At 38.0% G+C, this 21,295-nt stretch overlaps 2 protein-coding genes across 3 annotated transcripts; both read left to right on the top strand.

Moving 5' to 3' along the window:
* Positions 1 to 712: 712 nt before the first annotated feature.
* Positions 713 to 7,566, top strand: nfybb (nuclear transcription factor Y, beta b; the record flags this gene model as incomplete). Of its 2 annotated transcripts, XM_084095701.1 has the most annotated exons (7): positions 713 to 822; positions 1,694 to 1,787; positions 2,111 to 2,244; positions 2,476 to 2,673; positions 2,815 to 2,893; positions 5,345 to 5,424; positions 6,831 to 7,566. In XM_084095701.1, the coding sequence occupies 6 exons, from the start codon at positions 1,694 to 1,696 to the stop codon at positions 6,861 to 6,863; spliced, it is 618 nt and encodes a 205-aa protein (XP_083951827.1). In that variant the 3' UTR covers positions 6,864 to 7,566. The 2 variants fall into 2 exon arrangements, with proteins under 2 accessions (XP_083951827.1, XP_083951826.1); XM_084095700.1 differs by lacking the exon at positions 713 to 822 and having other exon boundaries at positions 1,685 to 1,787.
* A 3,615-nt stretch (positions 7,567 to 11,181) lies between these two features.
* Positions 11,182 to 21,040, top strand: amn1 (antagonist of mitotic exit network 1 homolog). The gene is made up of 4 exons (XM_084095526.1): positions 11,182 to 11,286; positions 13,755 to 18,860; positions 18,944 to 19,003; positions 20,504 to 21,040. The coding sequence occupies exons 2-4, from the start codon at positions 13,805 to 13,807 to the stop codon at positions 20,635 to 20,637; spliced, it is 5,250 nt and encodes a 1,749-aa protein (XP_083951652.1). The 5' UTR covers positions 11,182 to 11,286; positions 13,755 to 13,804; the 3' UTR covers positions 20,638 to 21,040.
* Positions 21,041 to 21,295: the final 255 nt, after the last annotated feature.

Genomic DNA, 21,295 nt, shown 5'->3' on the forward strand with positions numbered 1-21,295 from the left:
ACTGTACTTTATTCAAAGCAAATCATTAAAATATCACCTAGAAATATCATTTTATTAACTTTAGTTAATAAATTAGTGTCAAATCAAAATCAAACCACTTTAGTGTTACAACACCATGAACACAAGATCTAAGAATGGAAAAAATCGACTATAACTGGAAATGACAGACAAAAATATTTGTAATAAATGTATTTTTTCTTCACACATCTCATATTTCATCTCCATCTCTTCACTGACACATTTTTTTTAAAATATACAGCTATATACTGTATACGTATATGTATATAAAGCATTAGGGAGAAAAATGCTATAGTGATTGGTGAAACTGTTTTTATATGAATATGTAAAAAATATATATGTTTATTTTTTTACTCTGTTCATTTCTGTTCATAGTTTTAAAATGTCATGTTTTTATGATGGATTGTTCAAGACTGAAGGTCTCAGTCTTGGAAAAAGGGGGAAAGCCCACGTCTGTACACACACACAAAACATTTGAAAAGCAGCATAAATAAATCATGAAGACAGAAAATTGGCCTTGATATAACAAAAACAGAAAACGTTGATATCTGTTAGGGGAATTGATGCTAGACTGATCTTCTCAAGCCAATTTTAGTTCAGTGTACCAATCACTACCAATGGGAGGCGCTGTTTCGACACATTACGGTTTTATTTTTAAACTGGCCTATAGCGCCACCTGGTGTCCGAGTGAGGCTCCTCCTCGAGGACTGTTCAGCCCTGCGCAGGGACTGGCTCTCCCGCAGCCATTTTCTGTCCAACCAAACGGCCGAACTGAGACGCGAACCAACCAGGGCTTCATCGCAGGTTAGTGTGCGGCTCCGGCCAATGATTGCTAACCCATATTTTGTTACATCGAATGGAAATCTCCGCGCGCGAGTGTTTTATTATTAGTTGGCGGGGAGAATGAGAAATTAGCGCGCGATATGAAAAGCAGCTCGCTGAACTGGTAATAATTGTAAAAAGCCCGTCATGGTGCTCGGCCCCTTTGTTTACCACGACCAGTTTTGACGGATACACTGGTGCTTTGGCTCATCGTCCGTGTTATCTTCCCTCTTCTGCTCTTTAATGTGTTTATCAATTATAATAATTCATTTTAGCAACTATTCTAAATATTTCAGGGGGGGAATGTGGTTTGAGTTGATTTAGCGTGTTTAATCTCACATGTTCATTGATATCACCGGTTGTTTAGCCAATAAAATACACCAATGTGGTTTGGTATGTCGATACAATATCAATATAATATGATACATAGTTACACAGTAGAGTCTTATTATTAGTTATATTGAAGCCAGCCAGTTTAGGCTAACGTTACATATGTCATTTATGTGACAAAAAATCCTCGGTGTGTGTGTGTGGCTACATGAATAGCAAACCTATAAAATTATGTTTTGTTGTTCTTTGAATGAAAAATATATGTTTGTGTGAAATAAAGTGATCCATTAAGCTGACCTTTCTGAATAAACGTTTATTACTGAAAAAAATAAAGGTTACATTTATATTATTTGTACATATATGATGACAAGATGGCTGTCTCAAAATATTGGATGCCCACATGTTTAGATAAGTCCAATAGTGCACTGTGATGGCAAATAATGCTGTCTAGGTAGGCAGCTCACTTGGTTTTAAGACAAGACCAATAATGTACAGATGTAATACAATTTAATTTATGTTTCAGATGGACGGAGACAGTTCAACCACAGATGCCTCCCAGCTTGGCATAACAGGAGAATATATGGCTGGTAGTCACTTTGTTCTCCAAGCTCAGGATGGTAAGTGAAGCCAAACATCATATAAAATAATCCAAATGATTTATTTAGCATTTAGATAATTGATAAATAAGTAATTTGATATATAATATATATTTATATAATATTTTATATAATTTGTTAATATTTAAATGACAAATAAATCATTTGGATTCATTTAAATATAACCTTTAAATAAATATAAATACAAATAATTAATAATAACATTTTATATACAAAAATAAAATATTTAAATAAAAAAATAAGTCATATTTAAATTATTCTGAATTATTTATTTATTATTTAGATTATGCATTTATTATTATTATTATTATTGTTTTGTAAAGATGAAGGTGATGAGGGACTCAACGACCACGAGGATGGAAATGGAAGCAAAGATAACCTACGGGAGCAAGACATCTATCTCCCAATCGCCAACGTTGCCCGAATCATGAAGAATGGAATACCACAAACAGGAAAGGTAATTTACTTTCCGGGCAGTTTTGTTTGGAGAAATTAAATGCTTTTTTAAATATTAATTATTTTTGTTTATGTATTAAAAGGATGCACAATTTGATCACCTTTCTATTAATTTCATTTATTCAACGCTGCTTATTTTTGCCCATTGTTTTCCTAAGCGAAAGTGAAACTTTCAAGTCAAATGCATGTTATTCAAAAAAAAAGATTGTTTTCCCCCTGTCCATCCAATCAGATTGCAAAAGACGCCAAGGAGTGTGTGCAGGAGTGTGTGAGCGAGTTCATCAGTTTCATCACTTCAGAAGCCAGCGAGAGGTGCCATCAGGAGAAACGCAAGACGATAAACGGGGAAGACATCCTGTTCGCGATGTCCACGCTGGGGTTCGACATGTATGTGGAGCCTCTGAAGCTCTACCTGCAGAAGTTCAGAGAGGTAGCGTTAACATTTTTAATGCCATGCCATCATATATCATTGAAGTAAGGGCTTTGCAAACACTTTGCACAGCTGTCAGAGGTGTGTCTTTCTCGTTTTGATTGGTTCAGATTGATCTTACATTTGTCTGTATGTTCTCAGGCTATGAAAGGAGAGAAAGGCATAAGCACTGTAACTGTAACTGAAGGCATGGGAGAGGAGCTGACAGATGAGTCTTTCAGTAAGTAACTTATGAACTTGATTGGTACGTTACTGGTGCTGCGGCTTTCTACATACAGCTGAACCTGAATTTATTAATTTTGTTTATACACTATATAGTATTTATTCATATTTTGAGTTCTCAGATAATTCCAGATTTCATTTTAATTAATGGTATATTTTTTCTTTTAATATTTTTCTGTAGCTTCATTTGTTTTCAGTTTTCAACATAAACTTGTTTTATTTCATTTAGTTGCAAAAGTAACATTTTTTCATTTTCGTTTAAAGTGCCCCTATTATGCTATTTTAAAAGTTCCTAATTTTGTTTTGAAGGTCTCCTTCATGCATCCAAGATCCAAAAAACACGTTCATTTTCTCACAATATACATTGCAGCATCACCTCTTTTCTCAAAGATTCTGAAAACAGTTAGTTCGAAGATTCAGTCTTTCTAAACTCCTTTCTGAGAGCCTACTCTGCTCTGATTGGTCAGATGGCCCAGCCTGTTGTGATTGGTCTACTCTATTCTGATTGGTCAGATGGCCCAGTCTGTTGTGATTGGTCTGCTCTGATTGGTCAGATGACCCAGACTGTTGTGATTGGTCTACTCTACTCTGATTGGTCAGATGGCTCAGTCTGTTGTGATTGGTCTACTCTATTCCGATTGGTCAGATGGCCCAGTCTGTTGTGATTGGTCTACTCTACTCCGATTGGTTAGATGGGCCAGTCTGTTGTGATTGGTCTACTCTACTCTAATTGTTCAGATGGCCCAGTCTGTTGTGATTGGTCTACTCTGCTCTGATTGGTCAGATGGCCCAGTCTGTTGTGATTGGTCTACTCTACTCTGATTGGTCAGATGGCCCAGTCTGTTGTGATTGGTCTACTCTATTCTGATTGGACAGATGGCCCAGTCTGTTGTGATTGGTCTACTCTACTCCGATTGGTTAGATGGGCCAGTCTGTTGTGATTGGTCTACTCTGCTCTGATTGGTCAGATGGCCCAGTCTGTTGTGATTGGTCTACTCTACTCTGATTGGTCAGATGGCCCAGTCTGTTGTGATTGGTCTACTCTACTCTGATTGGTCAGATGGCCCAGTCTGTTGTGATTGGTCTACTCTGCTCTGATTGGTCAGATGGCTCAGTCTGTTGTGATTGGTCTACTCTACTCTGATTGGTCAGATGGCTCAGTCTGTTGTGATTGGTCTACTCTATTCCGATTGGTCAGATGGCCCAGTCTGTTGTGATTGGTCTACTCTACTCCGATTGGTTAGATGGGCCAGTCTGTTGTGATTGGTCTACTCTACTCTGATTGGTCAGATGGCCCAGTCTGTTGTGATTGGTCTACTCTACTCTGATTGGTCAGATGGCTCAGTCTGTTGTGATTGGTCTACTCTATTCCGATTGGTCAGATGGCCCAGTCTGTTGTGATTGGTCTACTCTACTCCGATTGGTTAGATGGCCCAGTCTGTTGTGATTGGTCTACTCTGCTCTGATTGGTCAGATGGCCCAGTCTGTTGTGATTGGTCTACTCTGCTCTGATTGGTCAGATGGCCCAGTCTGTTGTGATTGGTCTACTCTATTTCGATTGGTCAGATAGCCCAGTCTGTTGTGATTGGTCTACTCTGCTCTGATTGGTTAGATGGGCCAGTCTGTTGTGATCATAGACAGTATATAAACTGGACACAGCGACCCCATAGGTTTCAACGGAGAAAAGTGAAGCAAATTAGAAGCTCTCACTTCCTGATGGCTGAGCGTACTGCGCAGACTCAAACTGAGCTTGATGACGTAGATGTGACGTGAGCAACCGTCTGTCTTCTAGTAGCTGTGCCAAGAGAAATCTGAATAATTCCCTTCCGAAACTTGCAGAGACGGAGAGCGTGAGTAGGAGGTGTCCATGAGCTAGGAGCAGGAGCAACTTTTGCTAAGTATTCTGATTAATTACTTTGTAATTTTGCCTCCACATCCCCCCGATTGCCCACAAGCTTCTCCTCCTGTCCATACGGTAATCTCTCTACTGTGCGACAGAGAGTCGCGTGGTTATGACGCAATCGTTAGCCTATTTTTACAAAAACGGCTTCTACGGGGCCATAACGTAAGATACAAGGTAATGGAGCCTTTTATACATTGTCGTGTTTCTTTAGAAATAAATAATTGACAAATGGAGTCTTTAAATGCCTCAGATGTAAAATTATTCGCTGTCAAAGTGACGCCAAAATGAATGGGAGTCAATGGAATGCTAACAGCAAGTGGGGGTCCGCTAATCAATGGCGGCACCTGGGGAAGCTTCAGATTTTTACGAAACATTGGCCCCCTGGTTGTGATTGGTCTACTCTACTCTGATTGGTCAGATGGCCCAGTCTGTTGTGATTGGTCTACTCTGCTCTGATTGGTCAGATAGATAAATTGATAGACAACATTTAGATTTATACATCACAAACATCATGATCTAACACAATTAAATATTTTTCTTTCTCAGCAAATCCACTACCTGCAGGGATCATAACAGCTGATGGACAGCAACAAAATGTGATGGTGTACACCACCTCCTATCAGCAGGTGAGAATACTTGCATGTTCTTTACAGCCAAGAACATCAGACATGATCTTTTCATCTATTGCCTACATCATGGGTCACCAAACTAAGGCCCGCGGGCCGACTCAGGCCCGCCACCCCCCTTTGACTGGCCCCCCAGCCCCTCTGCCCCCCACTACTTGAACCGGCCCTATGAGGCAATCCCCAAAAGTCGTCATGGACGGTACGTCATGGTACGGGCGTCACGGTTTGGTGCATACATTTACACGGAGAATACACGGTATAAAAATAAATAAAACTCGCGTGCAATTTAATTAATGGAATGCGGAACTACTGTTAGATACGCGGATTCTTTAGGGACACCTAATCTGTAGCTCCGCCTTAGCTCTGAAGCAGGCTGCGATGTAAAGATTGCAATGCTGGAATATGCAGGTGTGGGCGCGATCGAAAAGTCGTAAAGTGTTTACTTATATTTTTGTGCGTGTGCGCGCGTGTGTGTGAGTGAGTGTGTGAGGCGCGGCCGCGATCGAACAGTGGAAACATAAAAACATACTCCGTCATTTAGTTTATGCAGGACATCATTCAAACTGCAAAGTGTTTAAGTTACTGTAATTTTTTAAGGAAAACAAATATATTATTCTGAAATGTAGCAGATTAATTTTCAATTCATTCAGGTACAATTACCAAACATATCAAGGTATTTTTATTAATTGAATTAATAAACTAATTATATAAAACTATTGTCAGTGCACTACAAATAAACTTGTTCTATGCCTTTACTTTATTAATAAAACTTATTTAAAAAAAATACAAGGCTTAAGACATTTATTTTTCTTTTGGTGGTCCAGCCTGAGACATGCACAGGCCTTCTGCATTTTTGTTTTGCTTTTCCCTCCATTGTACCGAACTCGTACCGAACCATGATGTCTGAACCGAGGTATGAACCGAACCGTGACTTCTATGTACCGTTCCACCCCTAGAAGAGAGTGCAGAGTTTTCAAAGAACAGTGGACCAACGATTATTTGTGAAGAATAACTTTAATTAAAACAAAGTGTGAAGACTCGATTACAACTTTTGCAAACCACTAGTAAAGATAAACAAATATGTGCCAGGAATCAAGTGTTGATATAGTTGTGGGGATGGCTGTGCCAGGCTAGTAATCTCTGTATGACCAGGACCAAAATGACCACCAGCAGGCCTCATTGTGTAGTATGAGGCCTGCTGGTGGTCATTTTGGTCTGGGTCATACAATTCTATGTTATATAGCTGACCCGGCCCCGGCCCCCCATCACAGTCAGGAACGATAATGTGGCCCCCAGAGAAAAAAGTTTGGTGACCCCTGGCCTACATCAAACCAAGTGTCATTCAATTTAAATGAAGATAGCACACTTTTCAGACATTTTGAGTGATGCTTTTATTTGCGTTGCAGATCCCGGGCGTGCAACAGCTCCAGTTCTCCTGAAGATGTGCTGCACTGTCACATGCAGAAATCCACACCTAATCTTCACAAATCAAGCCTCTACACTTCCACATACAAGTGAAGGTCCTGAACGGTGGGGTCTGTGGTTGGTCTTCAGCGGACCCTCTTCTTCTGCTCTTACAGGTCACAGAGCTGGACTTGTTTTCATGTGTGCTCCGTGTGTTTCTGTGCACACACATTATGATTTTAAGTGACTAGTCTGTTGGGTGTTTCTTTTGTTTGTTTTACATCACACATTTGGAGTTTTAAAGGGTTCAGGGTTTAAAAAATAACTCGACCTTCAATTAAAGCAATAAAATAGAACAAATGTGAATCTTTCTGCAATTTAGTGGAATGAGTGCTTTGCTCCTTTATATATTTAGATGATAACCATGTTGCATGTATAATTTCAGTTTGATGAGATGTTAACACAAAACAAAATGGGGTATTTTTTTGTAAATAATTTTTTGTTTTTCTCAATGTTTTCATGAATTTGTATTAATGCAGTTTGCTTAACATGAAGAACGCATTTTAAAGCAATCTGCATTTATCAATCAAAGTCCAAAAATAAACCTAAATTCTAGTCTAAGTTCTTCAATGTGGCCCATTTTATATCATTGACTTTCTTTGGATGAATTTACATTAAATTATTGCTGGCCACAATTCATTTTGTTTTTATGTGTTCATTAAATATTATTTAAATAAATACAGCCTGATTCTCCTCTCTGTTAAAGTAAAGTCATCGTTCCTCTGCTGCCCTACGGTGTCCCTAAAGGGACAAGACAGCGATGGATTAACTGTCGGCACAATACACCCAAACCAACCCTGCTGAATGAGAAATTGGAACGCTCCGTTTTAGATGGTTATGGAAAAAATATATTTTAATGCTTTTGCGTTCACTCAAAAAAGTTTTGCTTTCTCCTGGGAAACGTCTCCAGTTACCAAACGTAACCTCGGTTCCCTGAGAAGAGGGAATGAGACATTGCGTCAGAGCTGACACTACAGTCCTTTGTGTTTTTTGAACTCAAATATGTTTTGAGCGAACACAAAATTTCTCAGGGGAACGAAACACATTTGGGAGAGAACATGTTCTCATATATTGTTCCTTCACCATGTCCCTTTTAGGGGCTCCGTAGCTGTAAGTTTCACAACCTGTCAAAAAATTTGATTGATGGTGACCTTTGACCTTCCCACATCACGCTCACCTTTGACCTTGACCACCCACGTCATGCTCACCTTTGACCTATTCAAAGGGTCATTGTGCCCTTTGACCTTTCATATTTGGAATACCTATGTAGCCCTTTGACCTTCCATATCATAGATATCATATATAAACGCTAGTCTTATGGCGCAGTCACTTCCGGCATCACCGTTCGGCCATCTTGTCACAGTGAAGCTGTGAATTAAGGTGAATGATCAGCATGATGCACACAAATCCTCTTATCTCGCTGAAATCTTGACGGATTTACAAACGGTTTGGTTTCTTACAAACGTTATTAACGTGGGTGTAATTCCGAATGCTTGAACATGTATGTTATAATTATTCATATGTATGCAGTGTATGTATGCAGTGTCATAACTACATCTCTGACGTTTATAACAAACCAAACCGTTTGAAAATCGGTAGAAAATTGAGCAAGTTATGGTTATTTTAAAGTACATGCACCATTAAACGAGTGAGCGAGAACACTGTGGCAAGATGGCCGCCACGTGCGGACGTCGACCTCCATTGGCCAGCAGCGCGCACGAGACATCTAGCCTTTATATATGATATCTATGTTCCATATCCCCAGGGGATCAATTTGACCTTTGACATTACGTGAACTCCCCAGGGTCGTTTATGACCTCTCATAAATGGCCACATTATATATGTAGAGCATCTGTTCATCACATCTGTTATCCATCCTTCTGCATTCCATCGCATGGCATTTATGGTCTCCGCCTCTCTATAGACATGTGAGAAAAGGGTATTGGATGATTCTAATGATGAAAAAACAAACAAATGTCAAAAAAAGTAAAGGAATAAGCATGTTTATATTAACAAGTGCACCCTAAGGGATATTGTGGAGCACAATATATATATATATATATACACATGTTGGGTTTTATGGGGAGATTTCCATAGGCAAAAAAAAAATATACTGTATATTCTATCCCCTACCCCTAAACACAACTCTCACAGAAAACTTTCTGCATTTTTACATAAAAAAAATACAAAAAAATCATGTTGTATAATTTATAAGCTGTTTTGCTCATGGGGACAAATTTGTCTCCGGTCAACAATGTGTGGTATACCCTTTTGGCCACACAACATTAGAGTTACACAATCTAGAGTTAGATAAGTCCATACATACCCTTTTCATCTCTGTGCGTGCCGTAAAGCTAGGCTTGGCACTAGTTTAGCTAAGCTTTTGTGCTAAGCTAGGCTAGCGGTGGGTGCGTCAGACAGAGTTATGGCACGCACGGAGATGAAAAGGGTATGTAATGGACTAATCTAACTCTGGGGGATACGGTGAATAAGCTAAAGTCCCAAAAAGTCGGCGTGTTCCTTTAAACATAAACTAGTGCTGAGACCCCTATAGGCCAGGAGCCGCTACAGCTATATGCTATTGAATCAACATCTGAACAGTTATCTGTAACCAAAATCAACCTAATTTTGGTATTATGCTTTTGGAAAGATGCAATAATAATAATGAATAAATTATAGGTAATAGAATCTTATAGAACATTTAATATGAATGTGTTGCCTGCAGCACTGACAGTTTCAGCCCCCCATACAGTCAGAGTCACCGCATAACAAAGGCACAGTCACACCTCCAGGGAGACTCCCTACCGCTTCTCCAGCCTCTTCCCAGCCAGACTGTCTGAAGGGGCGGTTCACACTGTTACACTTCAGATTGTGTCCTGTCTTAGGCGAGGAGAGAGGATGTTCTACAGTCACAATTGAAATACTGTATTTATGTAGATGTTATTAAAAACCTTGCTATAGTCATTTCAATGCTATGTCAAAATTTTATTCAAATTTATGATAATCATATTTTACAGCCCACATATGTCACATTAAGGACATCATGTCCAACCATGTTTTTTCTTTTAAATGCTGGCAGGGAAAGAGGTAAAGTACAGTTAATGACATAACTGTGTAACATAGTAGTATACTTAAAGTGCAAAACAATATATAAATAGTAAACTATAAATATGATGTAAACTTGCTGGGTTGTTTCAACCCAAAGAAACGGTTGGGTTTGCTCCATATTTCACCCAGCATTTCTTTGGGTTGAAACAACCCAGCATTTTTAGAGTGTATTTCTGCTGGAGAGCAAGGCAGGAGAGCTCATGATTTATATATTAACACAATATAATTGACAGGAGCAGGTGTTGTACGTCCCAAGAATTACACAGCGACTGCCACATGTGAACACAAATTATATTGTACTTCTGTACAGATCATTTATCACAATGATCTACAGCAGGCCTTTGAAAGAGTTGTGAAAAACCGACAGACTGATTACTGATAACCTATTTTACCATGTATTGTGCATGCTTGTTTGATTTTGATCAAATAAAATCATACAGCATTAGATTAAATTATAATAAATAGTTGCATTGTTATTTTAGGTGCTGATCATGTAGGCCTACAGTAGCGATTATTATTTTAGAAGCAATATGAAAATGTTCATAATATGTATGAACAATAAGATTTTGATGTGATTTGTTTTAAATACAATATTAATGTTAGCATAACAAATGATTATGTTATTGACTGATTCTTGATAGTGATATAGTCTGGAGCAGGTTTTAGGTTAACAGAGTAGATATGGTTACTAACATTACTGAAAGATCCTATATATACATTTTAAATGAAAAGGTTAACAGCTTACTCTGAGTATACTGGTTTAGTTGCTAAACATTTGCTGAATTCCGGACGCATAGCCTACTACTGTTTCTATTTTTCCTATATCTTTCTATGGCTACAGAGCACCGAGCATCATAACAGCAAGGCACAATATAAGGCACATCCTCTGAACTATTAAACTCTCATAACTATACACTGACATAACTTGGTATGTGGTTTCGAATTCAGCGACGTCTCTAATGTCACATGTTGCCAGATCCCATTGATTTTTTACGAAATATTGAAAACTTGGATCAGTGGCGAAACTGCATAGACTATATGAAATAATGAAAATAATTAAGATTAAATTTTAGGATAATAAAACGTTGCTATAACAAATTTACAATTAACAGAAAAAAAGAACGGAAGTCCCTAATCGACATAACCAAATGGACCTGGCAACACGAACTAACGGTCCCGCCCCTCGTGCACAATAAAGGCCTGAAAAGATTGACTGAGAGGAAGTGTTCAGAGAAAGCAGCTGAATGAAATACATCGCAGACAGTGGAGTGTTTCTAACGAGAATCTTCAGTAAGTAATTTAATGCTTCCTTGCAGTAAACAGTTATGCTATTGTTTACAATTTGACCGTTATGTCTAAAAAAGAGCTCTTTAAACCGCCGTTGTTTTGGTTTTCGTAAACTGCGAGAAATTCTCCAAATCACGCTGTTTTTCACTAATAATAATTGGAGAGCCGAACAAAGCCACATTCGCGCTTTTAAAAGCATCTTGTTTTAACGTGTTCTATTAGAAAAGACATTTCTTCAAGAAACTGTTTGAGAGTAACGTTATGCTAAAGGTTTAACGTTAGTTCAGTTCTTTCTTAAATTATGTTTTGGTGAAGCAGCGTTTACTACTAGGTCAGTAAAAGCAGCGATGTTACAACTGAAGTAATTTATGGCAACCATGTAGTCAACGACATATAAGTTAGGCCTTCGTTTAAATGCATAATGTTATCTTCCAATAAAAGGGTTTAACGTTACATGCTGCTGAAATTTTGTAGAAATGGAGCTGGATTGCCATATTACAACAACAAAGTTTTTCAGTAGGCTAACAGTTACTTAAAGTTGTAACGTTATCCCCCCCAAGAAACTGTTTGTAGCTAACGTTACTTTTGAAGAATCTTTAATATAACAGATGTGGTCGTGCACAAAATTAAAGTTGGGAAGTTATTTTGATGAAAGATTACGAGGCCACGTGAATTTAAAAAAAAACATTATGGAAGCTTCCTATCTGCCACAAAATAAAAAAAAGATAATTGCGACTTATATAAACTCACAATTGTGAGTTATTAAGTCAGATTTGCGAGTTATAAAGTTAGAATTGTGAGATATATAAATTAGCAATTCTGAGAAAGTCTTTTTACCCCCTCAGAGTTGGACTTTATAACCGACAATTCTGAAAAAAAGTTAGAAAGTCATATTTGCCAGAGAAAAAACAAACAAAACAGAATTGCAAGTTTAGATGTCGCATTTCTTACTTTATGACTCGCAATTACTCGCAATTCTGAGAAAAAGTCGTAATTATCTTTTAAATTGTTTTATTCCGTGGCTGAAACAGGCTTCATAAAAATAATGATGTGCACGGATCAATCATTTATTATAAACTAGGGCTGCACCATATTTAAGAAAAATGCGATAACTCATTAAATAATGCGATAATGCTTAAAAAGTGTGTGGGCAAGTGATGTAACCGGTGTTGCGGCTAAACAATGAGTAACACCGACTATCGCAGCAAGCCTACTGTACTGCGCATGCGTAAAAGCTCACTGAGATGATACAGATGGAACAGACTTAATAAAGTTCTCATGCTATTCTTTTGGCAGGATCATTTTATTTAGCAAAATATCTCGTCCAGGTCGCACTCAGTCACCATTATATGTTTGGTCTAAAACGCAAGTGCTCTCATGTTTTGCCACAGGACAGCAAAAAAGTAAAATCTTTGCAGGACTGTGATGTGAAAGGTGTACTAAGTAACATCTTTAGCTACAGGTTCATTCCGTGTCAGATCAACCAAAAAATGTTTTCGCTGTCCACACTACCACGCAAAAATGGACAAAACCGCTGTCTCAGTGTGGACGGAAGGCCAAAACAGAGAACAAAAGATGTGTTTTCAAACAAAAACGTATTAGTGTGGACAAGACCCAAGAGTGGTGCATATGCATGTGAAATGCACTAGATAAAACACAATGCAATATCAATAAAATATTGAAGTGATGAAAGTTTTCTTGATGTACATGAATAAGTGGCTGATTATGCATAAGGCAGAATTATCCTAACAATTTGTGGATGTGACTGGCAGCAAATATTACCTAATTTTGGGATGTATTGTGAAGAGAATTTGTTGGGTTGTTTTAAAAGTGATGAGTGCAATTCACTTTCTTTGACAGAGCCAGATGAATATTCATGAATTTCGCTGTATGTTTAAATGGTTGTGGTTTGAAAATCGTTGGGACTTTTTTTTTCTTTGATTTGTCATGCTTTGTTTTGCCTTTTGGTGTGAATAAACATTGCTGCTTGTGAGACAGGCGGGGGGAGGTATAGGCTACTGATGGTGGAAATGGTGTGAAACGGCAGGGGTAGAGCCGACAGAAATCCTTTAATCTTAAGTTTGACTAAAACTTGTTTTGGTGTGGAAAGGAAGAGTCAGCAGTAACGATAAACCGGTACTAGAAATGTATTGCGAGACCTAGTTGTAGCCTACATTTTAAATATGTTTAATGGCATCTTTTTATGAAAGAAGACATCCCCAATAATGCTACTGATGCCTCTATTAGATTGATGTAATTAAAAATATGAATTATAGCCATTCAGAACTGTAGAACTAATTAATACGAATTTTTGAAATCCTGTCATCTATTATTCAATTGTTTTTCTGGTTTTAGATTTTTGCCTTGGTATCGGTTAGGTATTGGTATCAAGATATTTTAGTCGAGTATCAAAATAATATTGGTATTGTGAAAAGTATTTTGTACGCTAATATTTTGCTTTTTTTTTTTAGGGATGTGAATATCCCACCCCTTCTGGAGATAAAAGTGAACATTCATTAGCATGCAAGCTAATTCACAACAATCAGGACAACTGCAAAATTTGCATGGAAAAGAGACCACACCTGGAGATGGAACATCTAATACTTTGGGCCAAAACTTTTATCAGCTATGTTTACCATCTCACGCTGCAAGCCCCTCCAATCCAGGACAGGGGGCCACTGGAAATTATTTGACACAGTTTACCTGCACAATCCAACCGGCAACCAGTGACCAGATTTTGACTGGCAGCATTCAAGCTACCAAAGACACAATGCTTGCACAAGAAAATCCTCTTACTTCAAAATATACGTCGCCGTCAGGTAAACAGGACTCGCAAATTATTTTGTGGAACATACCCTCTAATTGCCAGATATTCTTACCTGGTAACAACATAAATCTACAGTGTGCTCCTAACAATAATGGGCCAAACATGCCACATTGTGCCTTTAACTCAAATAACAGTTTATACATGCAGCAGCAAAATACCTCCTTGGCAGCTGGCCCAAATAATTCACAACAGGTTAAAGGAAAAACAATGGCCATTACAAGTCTTAACGAAACCAGAAGAAATGTGAACACTATCAATTTGCATAGCAGACAGCAACATGCAAATTCTCCGACTAATTTGCCAAAAGACTCATCAAAAACAAGAACAAGCTTGCCATCTGATCTGAAACATTACCCCCCAACAGCAAATGCACCTCATGGTCACAGTAGTTTGTTTGGTGGCTACAATTACCAGTCATTGGTTCCTGATAAGTCAACCCATGCTAATGTGCAAACACCTTCTACATGTGGTCAGAACATTGCTGCACAGAGAGCTGTTGCCGTTGTCATGCCATTATCTCCAATAGGAACAGCACCTGTTAACGTTTCAGACAAATCTATTGCTAATGTGAAAATGAATGTAAGGTCTGTGCAAGAGGTTGTATGGCATCATCCAAATATTCCACATGGTTTGGAGACCAATGCTAATCTGAATAACCAAAAAGGAGAACCAAATGACCCAACAAGCAAGCATCAACGGCCGAAGTCAGCAGAGCCGAGGCTGAATGATGAACTTTGCCATGTTGGAGCCAAAAGTCCTGTTTGGACTGAATCAACTGACCAAAGTCGCCGCACAAGTTTACCGAAGCTTAAAAGTGTGGTTGCAGAACAAAAAATGTCTGTGCCAACTCAAATGCAAAATGAACCAAGTGAAAAGATGAACAATAACTGCACATTCACAGACAAGAAAACTGCTGAAATGGAATCTATTCCTGTTATCGAATGGCCAATAGATCGAATGCACACCTTAATAGACATGATTCAGCAAATGGAAAACGGGCATCAGAAGAATGTCAAAAAAACTGATGCTGGGAGGGACATCTTAAAGCTTTTTTGGAATGGAGATTTTCGCAAGTTTCATAATGCTGTACAAACTGGTATATATCAAAACATAATGCAAGAAGTCTATGCTTACTGTCCGATGATAGAGCCTGTGATACTGAGGCAAATTAAAAGTGATGCTCGTAACAGAGTCAACAAGGATTTTCATGTTTTAAAACACAACGAAGAGCCACCAAAGATGACGTATAAGTCTTCTTGGTTAAATCTTAATGAAAATGTTGATGACATCGACAAGGAGTGTGGTTATTCTTGGTTCTATAAGTCCTTTCAAAATGCCCCTGACCACGAAGCACAAAACTCAAGTGGTTGCACAAAGGAGGCACAAAAGGTTGAGAACGAAGTATCAGCAGAAGAACCAACATTGGACAATGAGTGTCTTCATGAAAGCTTGTTTAATAGACAATCTCCACCTGTGACTGATGCTGACAGCTCACCAACACGTGATTGTTTGGTTGCAGGACAAACCAACAGTCAAACAAATACAAATTCTTTAAAGGACATGATTACTGTTGTGAAGGATTTGGATGTCCAGACTCAAATGGCCAGTTTGGATGATAAATTTAGTAATGATGTTGGAGCCCAAAGTGTTTTGTCGCCTAAATCAACCAGTCAAAGTGACTGCACAAACTCACCAAAGCTCAATAATGTGGTAGCAGAACAACCGCATGAAATGGCTGAACAGTGTGAGACTAGTGAGATGATGGAACATAATGCCATTGCTGCATCACCAGACAAGCATGAGACATCTTTGTTAAACACATCCCTAGAAATGAACAAAGTACAAGTAGAACAAACATCTTTGGAGAAAAATATGTACAATGAGAGTCTTTGTGAAAAATTGCCAGTTCCCTTTAATGCTCATTCTCCATCTGTAACTGATAACTGCTCACTGAAGCTTAATATAGTTAAAGAACAAACCAGTAGCCAACCAAATACTATAAATCCACTAAATGGAATGAAGAATCTGGTAACGACATTGAAAAAACGTGATAATTTATTAAGAAAGCATCAAAAGTTATTTGATAAAAGCAGTGGTTGGAAAAGAAAGCATCAGCACTCCTCTAGAATATTAAGACTGAACAATAGTTTTGGTAATGGTGTGGGAACCAGAAGTCCTGTGTTGACAAGTGAATCATCCAGCCAAAGTCACCCAAGAAGTCCATTGACAATTAGTCATGGAGTTGAAAAACAACTGGAGTTTGTGTCATTAACTCAAGCGCAAAATGAATCCAGTGACTGTGATAACCGTCTAAGATGTGAGATTAATCCAAAACCTAGTCAAGAACTTTCTGTGCAAATGGATGAAGAGGAGATTGCTAAAATGGATGTTTCAGCTTCTATTAGGATTAATGTTCTCCCTCATGAAGTGGCTGAACAATACTTTGCTGGTCAGTTGATGGAAGTTAAAGACATAGCTGCAACACCAGAGATGAGGTTGGAAGAGGCTGATGGTAACTGCCCACTGAAGGTCTATGAGGCTGTGGAACAAATCAATTGTCCATCAAATACAATTCATCCACTGAAGGCCGTGGTTGACCGTTTTTGCAATGGAGCCAAGCGTCCGGCGTTGACTGGATCAACTAGTCAAATTGACTGCTCAGGTCCACCCAAGCTTCATCCTGTGGTTGCAGAACCATCTCAAATGCAATTCAATGAAGAAATGCCTGAAATTGACTGTGTACTCACAGATGAGGGTGTGAGATGTGAGACTGATCAAAAATCTAGTCAAGAACTTCCTGTGCAAATGGATGAAGATGAGCTTGTCGAGATGGACGCTGCAGCTTCTATTAGGATAAATGTTCTCCCTCAGGAAGTGGCTAAACAATGCTTTGCTGGTCAGTTGATGGAAGATCTAGACATTGCTGGACCACCAGAGATAATGCATAATACCTCTTTGTTATATACACCTCAAGACACCATATCAACAAAAGAACAGATGCACATGTGGAGGTTGGAAGAAGCCAATGGTAACTGCTCATCAGAGGGAAATTTGGTTGCAGAACAAACCAATTGCCAATCAAATATAGTACATCCACTGAAAGCCATGACACATCCGGTGAGGCCGGAGGGAGAAAAACACCAAACTGGAAAATGTGAGATTTTGAAGAATAATCATCAGCTTGCAAATGCAACATCAAAGATGGATGACCATTTTTGTCATAAAGCCAAATGTTCTGTGTTGACAACTGGATCAACCTGCCAAATTGACTATACCAGTCCACCGAAACTTAATCCTGTGATCGCAGAACTATCTCAGATGCAAAATGAATTAAATGAAGAAATGCCTGACATTGACTATATGCTCAAAGATGATAGTATGAGATATGAGACTGATCCAAAACCTAGTCAAGAACTTGTTTTGAAAACAAATGAAGTGGAGACTGACAACATGGACGCTTTAGACTCTATTAAGATCAATGTTCTCCCTCATGACATGGCTGAGCTATGGTTTACCGGTGAGATGGAAGTTAAGGACTTGCAGAAAGAAATTGATGTTCATATTACCACCGAGGACCAGGTTAAACTTCAAGTCCTGGAGCTCATGTCTGAAAAAGAATTACTCCTAGAAGATGTGAAGCCAAAAGAGGGGAAATGTCAAAGTTCTAGTGGTGAAAAGTTAGAGACTTACTGTTGTCTTGCTAAATGGTTTAAAACGTTAGAATATGGAGATGGCTCATTGTGTACGTGCCAGAGAAAAGCAGAGCTCAGAGAAGAGACTAAAATTGAGGTCCACGGCACAAGTTTAGAGTTGCAGACTGAAAAAGAGGATCCTAATGAATTGGTGAAACTGGACAATTCTGCTCTTGAAACAACAGATGATTCTGAAACAACAGATGATTCTGAAATAGAGGACGAAGTTCCAAGTAGGATCGTTCAGAAAATAGTAAAGGAAAATATTCTGAAGGACATATCAAGTTCTGAAGAGGTTTGTAAGATGGACACTGAAATTGCAGAGCAGACAAGAGATGACTCTCCTTCAAAATGTGCAACAAATGTGACCATGAAGAATGAGATTGAGCAAGCAACCCCAACTCCTGATTTGATGAGGAAGACCAATACTATATGTCTTGCACTGTATGGGTCATCTTCTGGAAGAAAAGAAGTGAAGCGAACTAAAAGATCTAAAGGGAAAGAAAGTTGTGAAGAACCCCCAGAAACTCTTCAAATAACTATACTCTCTCATCAGAATATTAAAAGGAAGAGTAACCCAACGAATTGCAAAGGGGTGAAAGCAGAGGATGAAGATGTAGTGGATAAGAGAGCGAGATTACAAAAAGCATCCTCCAAAGACCTGGCTCTGCATAGAACCTTGCCCTCACATCCCATTTCTGAACTCAGCAAAAATGCACCTTCATCTACCTCAATCAAAAAACTGCTTGGTCCAAGTGCTAATGCAAAGAGTGGCGTCCATTTGGGTAAGGGAAATAAGCGAAAGAGACCGCATAAGTTTTCTACGCAACAAATGTCTATGAATAAATATGTTATCAGAGGGAAGACTGCACCATCCAAATTACTGCATTCAGCCGAGAATGTAACAAAAAGTAAATACGAGTTGGGGAACCCTGCTTTGATGCCATTGGAGGAGGGTCTTTCATTGGAATTCAAAGTATTGCCAGAGTCTTTTAACTTTGAAGATGGAGCTGAACTCAATTGCGCTCAAGCTGACATGACACGGAGTACGCAAAATGGTAACTTCTGAAAATATATACTCTCAGTGCATGTAAGTTTACCAAATGTACACTTTTTAAAATTCTTGTTCCCTTTTCTTAAGGGATGTCAGGCCCAGAAGATCAAGTTAAACAGATGGAAACTAGTTGTTTGCCAACACAAGGTATGGGACACAGAATTTATGTTGTTAATTTAATATGTTGTAAATTTGTATTTGCCTCTTATGAAGTTAAAGCTAATTCCTTTTGAATGATTAATGAACATAATGGTATAATAGTCCAGTCATTTTATGAAAAAAGGTTGAACAAATTGCAACAGAAGCAAACTCAACTGATTTTGTATCCTCAATATATCCTGAGTAAGGAAAAAAAGTCCTGAAGAATCCCATAAGGGGAAAGTTTTGAAAAACCCAAATATAGCCTATTCATACGCCTAGTCATTCTTTTTCTTACGTGAATAGGATAAAAAATTTAACCTTTAGATATCACCATGAAAATTACTGAGTTGATTACTTGCATCAAGACAAACAAAAAATGTATTACAAGTTTAGAAATTATTTGTTAACATGGACAAACGGTGCATAATCTAATTGCGTATGTGCTAATTTGCATAAATACCACAACAGATCTAAACATTGGGTATAGCCAGGTGAAAATGTCTTGTTGACACATAACAGTAAAATACTTAATGTTAAGGTCTGAATGGAACCCATTTAGGCTACCCATGAGCATCAATACATAGAGGCAGGAAGAAGTACTTTAGAAACCAGCCTTTATTAATTTTTAAGAGATGGGGTTTGGGGCTGGGTCCATGGGACTGATTCTGGGGGACGAGTCTGAGGGAAGAACAGGAGACAATGGTAAGGGGAATGCAGAAGACAAAAGGTAGGTAAAATAAAAAGTGAATCCCCAGAAACAGTCCCACGGACCCATCCCCAAACCCCATCTCTGCAATAATAATTAATAAAGGCTGGTTTTAAGTACTTCTTCCTGCCTCTTTGTATTAATGTTCATGGGTAGCCTAAATGGGTTCCATTCAGACCTTAACATTAAGTATTTTACTGTTATATGTCAACAAGATTCAACAAGACATTTTCACCTGGCTACACCCAATGTTTAGATCTGTTGTGGTAGTATACCACAACAGATAGTGGTATTTATGCAAATTAGCACATACGTAATTAGATTATGCACCATTTGTCCATGTTAACAAACAATAAAAATAACTTGTAATACATTTTTTGTTTGTCTTGATGTAAGTAATCAACTCAGTAATTTTCATGGTGATATCTAAAAGTTAAAATTTTTACCCTATTCACGTAAGAAAAAGAATGAATATGTAATAGGTTATATTTGGGTCTTTTTCGAAACTTTCTCCTAATGGGATTCTTCGGGGCTTTCTTTCCTTACTCAGGATATATTGAGGATACAAAATCAGTTGAGTTTGCTTCTGTTGCAATTTGTTCAAGGTTGACCCCCATTTTGTCTTAAAATGACTGGACTATAATAAATATCCAATAATCACACGTTAATGTTCAATCCAAGTTTTAAAGCCTAACCAGGGTATATTGTGAGAAATGAATCCTGTATCTGCCTATCTTGTACCATTTTATGGCAGGTAGTGTATCACTCATCTAAATTTTTTTGTCGTTGTCTATCTGCAGGTGTTTGGAGTTTCAGTCCCTTGAAGAAAAAGCACACTCAGCCCATCCAGGTCACAGATGTCTCCGGCTCATGTAGCCTCTTCCAGGAGTTTAAGAAGAGATATCACAAAAAGAAAGAAATCGCCTCAAAGTAGAATTCTAATGAAAGACCTTGATTCCTTATTAAAATTTAAGCAAATGGGGTTTTTTGTCATGCGTTCCTTTTGTTGTGTGTTACTCCGTTTATAGGATGAATCTAACACATTCAAATTGCAAAATGTACTGATTCATTTGTATGGTGTACTTGAAGTTTTGTATTATATTATAAATGCACCACTTGCACATTGATCATACAGTTCAACAGCTGCTATTAAGCATGTTTTATACTTTACATTTTCAAGAAACATGTTTGCCGTGGAGGTACATCTTTTTAATTGCATATATTGTTGTGCTTTTATTTTTGATTCCACTGGTTTGTAAAGATTTGACAATCTATTTTTGTACGATTTTATGAAACTCTTTTTTTATTGCTTTTTAATAAAACCATTTTGTAATACCTTTTGTGGTTGCTCCTGGATTTTAAGGTTTGTTATACCATGATTTACTGAAGTCGGTGATTAATACAAGTAAACAATACAAAATAGTTTCATAAATTAGCTTTAAATATTCAACATACGTTCACAGAAATAATGGCAAACCCAAATTAAAAATAGGAAATAAATATAAATGTAAAATTTGGAATACCTTAACGTTAATACAAAGAAAATAATTCAAAAACAAAAAAAAAGAAGGAAAAAAACAATTTGCTTTTTG

This window comes from Abramis brama (genome assembly GCF_963993115.1).
Source record: "Abramis brama genome assembly, chromosome: 20".
Taxonomy (NCBI): domain Eukaryota; kingdom Metazoa; phylum Chordata; class Actinopteri; order Cypriniformes; family Leuciscidae; genus Abramis; species Abramis brama.

Excerpts from the sequence above, each read along its gene's own strand:
- amn1 (XM_084095526.1), top strand. The coding sequence starts at position 13,805 with ATGCAAGCTAATTCACAACAATCAGGACAACTGCAAAATTTGCATGGA. Across the intron at positions 18,861-18,943 it reads GACACGGAGTACGCAAAATG|GGATGTCAGGCCCAGAAGAT; the intron begins GTAACTTCTGAA and ends CCTTTTCTTAAG. Across the intron at positions 19,004-20,503 it reads TAGTTGTTTGCCAACACAAG|GTGTTTGGAGTTTCAGTCCC; the intron begins GTATGGGACACA and ends GTCTATCTGCAG.